The 9,435-nt window shown below is 33.6% G+C and overlaps 1 protein-coding gene across 1 annotated transcript; it reads left to right on the plus strand.

Moving 5' to 3' along the window:
* The first annotated feature begins 644 nt into the window (after positions 1-644).
* Positions 645-1,103, plus strand: LOC103955349 (S-protein homolog 31-like). Its single transcript, XM_009367226.2, has one exon. It carries the CDS (start codon positions 645-647, stop codon positions 1,101-1,103), a length of 459 nt encoding a protein of 152 aa, XP_009365501.2.
* Positions 1,104-9,435: the final 8,332 nt, after the last annotated feature.

A 9,435-nucleotide genomic window follows, 5' to 3' on the forward strand; every position in this document is an offset into this window, starting at 1 on the left:
GGCTTCGTTTTCCATAAATGATTGAATTGAAATGGATAAGACATTATCTTTAAGGTATGCTAAAGGAAAGAAATGAAAAAAATCTAATCAACTTAATGGGAGCAGGAGATGGATTGCTAAATAACAAAATTTATCCATTTCAATCCTCTTCAAAATGATGGAGGATTTAAAGGATATGTTTTCTTCATGTCTAATTCTCTCATGTCACTTAGTGCTACGGTCGAGTAACATTCATCTTCACTTGTAAGTTAGAGGTCTTAGGTTCGATTCTCGACAAATGTGAATTTCAACCACATTATTGCTAGCACATTGTGACACTTAGCCCACTCCCCCATCCTTTTATATAGATAATATCATTTGTTAAAAAAATAAACAAAATAAACAAAATAAATAAATAAAATAAAATAAAAGTAAAAATTCTCTCAATCTCTTAAAAATGAAAATTGTCTCCTCAATCTTCAAGATGCGTTGAATGTAATGGACTATTCATTTCAATTCAATCCTCCATACCAAACAAGACCTAAAATACCATATAGGATATACCAAAATTTATTCTTTACAAGAAAAAGATTGCATCCTTTTGCTATAAAAACGAATAGCTAGAATGAAGTATACTACATCAAAACACATTGAGAATTAGTGAAATGAAAGGAACAATATTACGCCAGTTCTCCTATTCTCTACTCTTTCTTGCCTTCTCCATTTGCCCTAGTACCTCGGATATCTTCCCTGGGAAGAAGCACTTTGTGCGTGTTGTCAACGATCTCGAAGCTAAACAACTGGACGTCCATTGTTATTCTGCAGACGATGTAATTGATCGCACTCTTTCTACCAAGGGAGAACAGCTTGAATTTGAATTTCGTTCTGTAGTTAACACCTATTGGAATTGTAGCATGAACTCAGTGGTTGGCCATGTCGAAATTGAAGCATATATTTCTGAGGATCCACTTATTGACGAGTGTGGGGGAGTCCATTGCATATGGAATGCTAGAGAGGATGGAATATACTTGTACAGAATCAAGCATAGCGATTATGTCAAAAAGTACGACTGGATACCAAAGCCGCTGCGCGTCCGTTCTATAAAGAGAAATGTCAGGCCTTGAGCTCCTATTGTAGTCGAAAGAAATATAATAAAGCCATTTGCTTTTGTTTAATTTCTTCTTTCTTTCTGTGTTATATTTTTTTTTTTTTTTTTTTTAACAAACAATGTTGTCTACACTAAGGAGGAGCAGGGTGGGCTTAAGCTCATAATAAGCTAGCAATAATGTGGTTCAAATTTGCCTTTAACGAGAATCGAACCTAATATCACTAGACCATAACTATAGTACTAAGTGGCTTTCCATATTAAATAATTATTCCTAATAGAAATTAAAAAATTATTCTATGCTAGTGTCCACAAATACACAAATATAAAACCAATTTATTCGTCCATAACATTTAAAAAAAAAAAAAAAAAAAAAAAAAAAACCTACTCTGCTGGTGGTGCTTCTCCATATCGGGTTACATCAAACTTCCACTGCTAATAATGCCTCTTGAATATATCATCCAGAAAAATCATCAGGTTGGGCTCCATTTGATCAATAATATACCACTCCTTTATGTAAAAAATAATTCCAAATTCACATTACAATATATTATATAACAAAAATAATTACTAATATATTAACTCCCACTTACTGCTAATATATTCTTCCAAGACGCCCACTCAGCTGTAGGACATTTGTTCCGTAATACATGCACAATCTCGTGGGCAAGTTCGGCGTGCGATTCTCTCTTAGATCCTCTGAAATCATTCAAGTTGATCCACTTGGGCCTGTCATTATATCCTCTTCTGCCACATGTATGCATAATCTTTACCCTTTTTTACCCAGATGCTTCTTTCTGATCACACCCCTTACTATATAATCATTGTCGAAATGTAGATGATGCGATCACAAGTGTTACCAAATTTTTTCACATTTTTCACACTTATAAATTAACTATTATGATTTTCTTCATATAATTTGATTTTTCCTACAAAATACTAAAGCACGATTAAAATTCATAATAATTAATTAACAAGTGTGAAAAATGTGAAAAAATATGACAACGCTTGTGATTGCATTTACAACCCTCCAAACTCATGAACAGTGTTTTTAGGGGGAGTGATTATTAATAAAAATTCATTATAATTAACGTAGAAATTAGAAAATGTGACAAAAAAATATACCAACATTCAAGATCGCATACTCTACGCTTTAGCGATGGTTAGATCATCATTTGTATTTTTGAAACACTCCAAACCCTTGTGAATAGTGTTTTTCCTATGACTTCAATACAATTAAAAAAAATAGTAATAATTAGTTTACAGCTGTGTAAAATTACAAAAAAATATAGAACCGCTTGTAATGACATGGCTTACAATTTTTGTGAAGGAGTTAACTCCAATGCTCAATACCATGATGCATAAACCTTAGTGACAAACTCTAACCATCCAATTGTCGTTTACGTTTACCCTTTAATTTTCCATCATCGAAAACCCTTTTCTGGAGCTTATTTTTTTAAAACATGATCTCGTAGTGAATTGAAAAAGACAGTTTAGATCGTTGATATCACGTTTTGATTGTCAACACGAAAATTCTGTATCGAATGAAACAAGAACACGTGTACGTAGTACATTTGTATTAATGAACTTGTAGGGTTACAATCTCTATTTACAATTTTCCTCTTATTCAGTCTTCTAATTTGATGTAGATGCATAGGTTGTTGATCCAAGGGTCGCGATGACTTGATCTCGGACGAATGATTGAACAATTTGCTTCAAGTTTTGAGCTTGAAATAATGCGTGGATAGTCTACACGTCTAGGTTTGTGTATGACCCGCGGAAAAGGTGATGTTAATGTGGGATTTTGTTGATTCAAGAGTCTTGGCGACTTAATCTTGAATTGAACGTTGTTATAAGTTTTAAGCGTCTTGAAGGAATCAGCATAAGTGCTTGTTGATTCTTCAAGGGAATGCTTCGGCTTTGGTTGTATGTTCTTCAAAGAGAACTTTGGCAACGTATTAGTCTTCAAAGATTTGGTAGAGGTTCTCCTTTTGTGAGAATTTCGGCCCTTCAATGTATAAATTATCAACCTTTATGCTTGTCTGAGGACCTTGTACTTATAGACTTCTCAAAGATTGTGTTTGGATGGATTTGGCTTTGATTTATGTCTTGATTCGTCCATGGGAGAATTTAGGCATGTTTTGTGTCTTAATTTCAGCCACTTTCCATTGCTTGGCCAAAATCTATAGGATGCGAGCAATGTTCAATTCTTACTTGTTGTATGAAAATGCTTTAGGCTCTCTTTCCAGTTTTGGGAGCAATTTGGGCCCCTTGCCAATTTTAAGGAGATTTCTTCCATTTTGCCACATTTTAGGAATGCTTTTGAGCTTCCTTTGCTTGATTTGTGCCACAAGTCATTGATGACTTGTCCATATATGATGAGTCATATGCTATGTGGAGCTTTGTGATGTATCAGTTGCAGGCAACGAAATTTACATGTCTACATTGATTTTTAAGGTTAGTGCAAATACTACTTGATGTTTATAAACTCTAAATATTATAAACATCGAGCAATATTTGCACAAATCTTAAATTTTCAAACGTGATATCAATGTTCCACTAAAACATTATGTTTTTTTAAGAAAAGAAGGATCGAAAAATACATAGCCCTTTTTTTTTTTTTTTTTTTTGTGCTAGAAAATGAAAGAACTAAACTTAAGAGAAAAGCCCATTGGGCAACCCATTTGAGTACAATAAAAAAGATAAGCTGGACGAGCAGCCAACGGAATAGTTTTATCCAACCATGGAAGTCATTAACTGAGAAACCAACACTTGTGACCGCATCCGCTAGGAAATTGCCTTGTCTGAATACATGATTCCAACAACTATCCTCAAAGAATCCCGCCAACTGTCGAATATCAAGAAAAATGGTCCTCAATCTCCAAGGAACAAGATAGGCACGACAAATAGCCTTAATAACCAGCTTAACACCCCTTGAAAAATGGTTCAACGATGATGCACTTAACACCCCTTGAATTCGCCATCCAAAGACCATCATGAAGTGCCAAACATTTTGCCACATTAATGGTATTTAGACCAACACTATGCGCCCTAGCAATGATAGGGGAACCATTCTCATTTCTAATCACAAAACCAAAGGCAGCGTACTGGTTAACCACTGATCCGTCAAAGTTGAGCTTGACAAAACCAGAATTCGAGAGGGGACCATCAAATGGAGCTGGGTTTTGCCAACTAATTAACAAAAAACCCCTTATGTAGTAGCAGGTTAGCTGCACGATAATCTCTACCCATACTTAATGCTGAAATCATGATTCTAGTGTAATTCAGATTTTTATTTTGAAAAATGACAAGGTTCCCTTCCTTCTAAATTTGCCAACAAATAACGAGCGCCATATTCAACTCACTCAGATCATCAATGTTTTGTTGTCCAAGGAGTTTAGCCACTCATTGAAATTAAGGGTTTGACTCATCTTTAAGGAGTTAGATAAGGCGGGGTTATTCCATACCTGTCTAGCAAAAACACAATCAACAAAAAGATGAGGTACAAAGGGGACAAGTAGTAGGCATATTATCAATATATCTTGCTAAATTGTCTATGGTTTGGAGTTTCCCCAAAATGCGAAGCCAACTAAAATTTTTTACTTTGTCAGGCAAGTGAAGTTTCCACGTCTTTTTTAGAATCTTGCTAGAATTAACATTGCTATTAATAGAATTCTGTAACCAAGTAGCAGACTTGATAGAGAATTTACCATTAGCATTTGGACCCCAATAGCACAAATCACTTTGAAGGGCTAAAGGCAAAGGAATACTACAAATCTTGTTAACAACATCAACGTTGACCATAGAAGATAACAAATGTCTATTCCATTGACCATTAGCAATAAGCTGGCTCACTTTCATGTCATGATCAACATTAGAATGCTACGTGCTAGATATGAGATTGGTGAGCGGGAAAGGAAAAACCTAGTTATGGGTCCAGAAAATAATATCTTCTCCATTTCCAACAACCCAACGCAATCCCATCCTAACAACATACATAGCCTTGAGGATATCCTTCCATGCATATGAATAATTTTGTCTGATTTTATTATTCAAAAACTCTTCATTCTTCAAATACTTATTTTTAACAATTTGGACCCACTAATTTTGATCCTAAGTTAGAACTTTCCACCATAATTTAGCCAAGCAAGCAATATTAAAGTTATCACTATTTCTAATGCCTAACCCTCCATTCTCATTAAAGCAGCAAATTTTGTCCCATGCGACAGGGTTAAGATTGGAGTCGTTTCCCCACAAAAATTTCCTACTCTTTCTCTCAATAGCCTTAGTAATCTTATCAGTGCATTTAAAGCAGGACATAGTATGCTTAGGAAGACCAGAAAGATTTTCTTTAATAAGAGTAAGCCTCCACGCCTTAGATAGAGTATTGACCTTCCAACCAGATAATTCTGGACCTTAATAATAATAAGCTCTTTAGCATTAATCGGGTCTTTCCAAAAAATTATATTATGAATCCCTAAATATTTGCCAATAGTGGTTTTATGCTGGATTTGAAAAATGTTAACAATATCATTCCTAGATTGATTATGAGTGTTATTGGAAAAATAAAGTGACAACTTTTGGAAGTTTATTTTTTGTCCAGGAGCATGGGAAAATTCATTAAGCACTTTGGCAATATTTCTAGCTGTAGTTTTGGTAGCTTTAGCAAAAATCAAGCAATCATCCGCAAACATCAGATTTGTAACTCTAAAACCTCTAGGAGTAGTTAATTGTTTCTAGGTGACCCACCCAAATTGTCTAAATTTCTTATCAGGGGTTTCGTACATAAACTAAATATGTAGGGAGAGAGGGGCTCACCCTGTCTAATGCCCCTTGAAGGATAAAAATAGCCATGAGCTTTACCATTAACTAAAATAGAAAAAGAAGTGGACGTAATACATTCCATAATGAAGTTAATCCAATGAGTGTTGAAACCAAATCTTATTAAAACAGCTCTAATATAATCTCAACTAATAAAATCATAAGCTTTCTCAAGATCTAATTTGATAGCCATAGCACCATACTTACCTTTTTTGTCCTTAAATGATGAGAAGATTTCATGAGCAATCATAATATTATCCTGGATTGATCTTCCAAGAGCAAAGGAACTTTGATTCTTGGAAATGCAATGTGTTAGTAAAGGTTTAATCCGATTAACCATAGTCTTAGTGATGATTTTATAAGTGACATTACATAAGCTAATTGGTCTAAAGTTGGACACCAACTTAGGGTTATCCACTTTAGGTATAAGGGCAATATGCGTATGGTTTATTATCCTTAGACTTAATCCGTAGCCCTTCTCATTATGAGCGTTTCCATTTTTTTTTTCCCATTTATAATTTAACTACTACATTTTCTTTTCAATTTTTTTCGGGCAAAGAATGTGATCCTGAATGTTGGCTTTCTTTTTTCACATTTTTCATTCTTAATGAACTTTGGTATTTTCTATTTCGTAGGAAAATTAAATTACACCATAAAATTCATAATAATTAATGTACAAGTGTGAAAAATGCGAAAAAAAAATACTAAACACTTGAGTTCTCATCCTTTACATTCTTAATGATGATTACATCGTCGTTTGAATTTTTAAAGTCGTGGAAGCTCTCATGAACAGTGTTTTTAGGAGAGATAAAAATGTGTAATAATTAATTGACAAAGAAAAAAAATATTTCGGCGATTGGTACGTGATCAAGAACGTGATACCTTCGACATGGTATGTTCGATAAATTCAGTCATTTAGTACCATTTACTGATGCTAATTTGGTTTACTATTTCAGTTAGTGCTATTGTCTAACTTTTCAAACTTTTATAATGAATCATAATTGGTCATAAAATTTCATAATATGCATAAAAATTGTTTCAATTGTTTTACATGTAAGAAACAAACATTTCACAAGCAATAAACATTTAACAAGTACAATTTTCCACCTCTAGTCCTTTATTTTTATTTCACAGGACTATGGTAGTGCCATCATAAACACCCTCAGGTTTCTTGTTACCATGAAAAGAATCTAGATTAAGGTGAATGTATCATCCTAATTATCAGACCACAGTAGAGACTCATCAAGAACATCTGGATTATAAGCTCTCAACTGCACCTGCACGATGAAACAAAGCAAAAGATATTAATTTGAAAGAAGAGGTTTCTCAAATTGCTTTACTAAAAAAATAAAAATAAAATAAACGATATCAAACCACACAAATCACTAAATTTAATGAACTGAAACAGTTTCCAACGGGACTCATTATCAGGAAACTTAGTAAAACGTGGGTTGAGATACGAATTGATGCTAGGAAATTGAAAGACATCAATAATAAAAAATTTGAGCATTTTCATTCACCAAAAGCAAAACAACTTAGCTAATGCAAATTCACAAATTGCAAAAGATTTATTTTTAGCTAGCAACTGATTCATAACTCGAGCAATACATTCAATGGCAGTCAAGCGAACAATAATATAAATCCTAAACGCAACCTTTCAACAAGTCTTCAAAAACCTATATCACATAAATGTTCATACCGTTATGTTAACAAACCACAATACTAACCAAGAAACACTAGTAGAAAAAACAGCTTGCGCGACGAACAATAATTCGTTGCACAAGAGGCACTTGCGCAACGTAAAAACGTATTCGTCGCGCAAAATAGAAAACATATTGAAAAATAAAATATAAAATTGCACAACGAATAATTTTTGTCGTCGCGTAAAGTTAGCAAGAAAACGTGGGGTAATTTTTTTGGTGCGAGAAACTTGCGCGACCAATTTTTCGTCACACAAGTTTCAGTCAGCACTGACCACTTTATGTAGGTGAATCAGAGGACATTTAATACAAATGTTTGCACGACAATGCCTTTGTCATGCAAAGATCTTAACTTAGCTATAAATAGGTGCTTCTATTGTCCTTATTCTTCACAATTTTGTTATCCATATTCTTCATAATCCTGTTCGTGCTGAGATGGCGGATAGAAAGAACGATAAGAGTGTGCGCGACGCCAACCCGCATGATTTGAGAGAGCATTTTGAGTTTGCTCATGCTATTGCTGTAGCTATAGGGAATAATTGCCCCACTGCTGAGTGGCGTTCTTGGAAAGATGTGCTCAGGAATTTGAAGAAGGCTGTGATGGATGAACTATTAGTAAGTATATCATTGATGGATCAATAATGAAGTTTGTGAAATTTTTAGTTATATGTTGGAATTAATTATTTGCATATATGTGTAACAGTGTAAGTATGTTTTTGATGATGAACCAAAAGAACAATTGATGAAGTTGTTGGACGATGTGTTGGAGGGAGATTACAATCGGTGGCATTATGAAGTCTTGCGGAATGGAGCAGAATCATCGAAATAGTAGTTTAAAATTTATGTTTTGTATGACAATATTAAAATTTCATGTTTTTTTATTTTTTATTTTTTTATTTTTTTATTTATTTTTATTTTTTATAATTTATGTATTTGGACTTAATTAGGTTTCAATTCTTGTTGAGTTTTTTTATTAAGACCTAATGTAAGCACCCTAGCTATCCTTGGTTTATATATGCTTTTAATCTTTAGTGAATATCGTACATATGTTGAAAATAATTGTATGAATTAAGCCATTAATTATTTGTAGAATACATATTTAAGGTATTAACTATTTATAGAATAAATATTTAAAGTATTAAATAATTTTAGAATAGATTTTTAAGGTATTAAATCGTTTGTGAATATTTGTTTGTAATTATAAAGTTTACGTAAACATAGATATCTATGTTTACATAAATTTTGTAATTACAGTTATAAGTATTATCGCGTAAGATATTTTTGCGCAAGGAATACATGTTTTTGTCGCGCAAAGCACGGTCAGACTGCGTTTAAACCCACCAATTTATTGCGTTTTTATGATGCATTTTGCGCAACAGACTTAGAGGTTTGCACGACGAATATTTTGTCGCACAAAGGTGTCCTACTGCTATATAGTCACAGTTTCAAAGGTGTAGTTTTCAAAAAAATTTGTTTAAAAAAGAATGGCCAATTCTGGAAAAGGTTCTGGCAAAAAGAAAGTTGTTGTGCGATTAGAGAGGTATAGATGGAAGCAAGTGCTGTACTTTGAAGGCGAAAAGATGGCTAAGGCGTGCCGGATTTAAGTATGACATTGGGAATTTGGTGCGGAAAGATTGTTCTACCGAGTTTGAGTCTTTGCAAAAGTTTCCTGAGGAGTTGAAGAAGTCTATGCTGGGAGAGTTATTGGTAAGTTTGGGGAAAATAATTAACAATTATTTTTGTTAAAACGTAATATTTTTTAAATTACTAATTTATTGTTATTGGCATTAATGTAGGTTCATTGGGATTTTGATGAAACCAATGCGAAGC

The sequence above is a fragment of a genome, unplaced genomic scaffold (genome assembly GCF_019419815.1).
Source record: "Pyrus x bretschneideri cultivar Hongxiangsu unplaced genomic scaffold, Pyrus_bretschneideri_v1 Contig36, whole genome shotgun sequence".
In the NCBI taxonomy this organism is placed as follows: domain Eukaryota; kingdom Viridiplantae; phylum Streptophyta; class Magnoliopsida; order Rosales; family Rosaceae; genus Pyrus; species Pyrus x bretschneideri.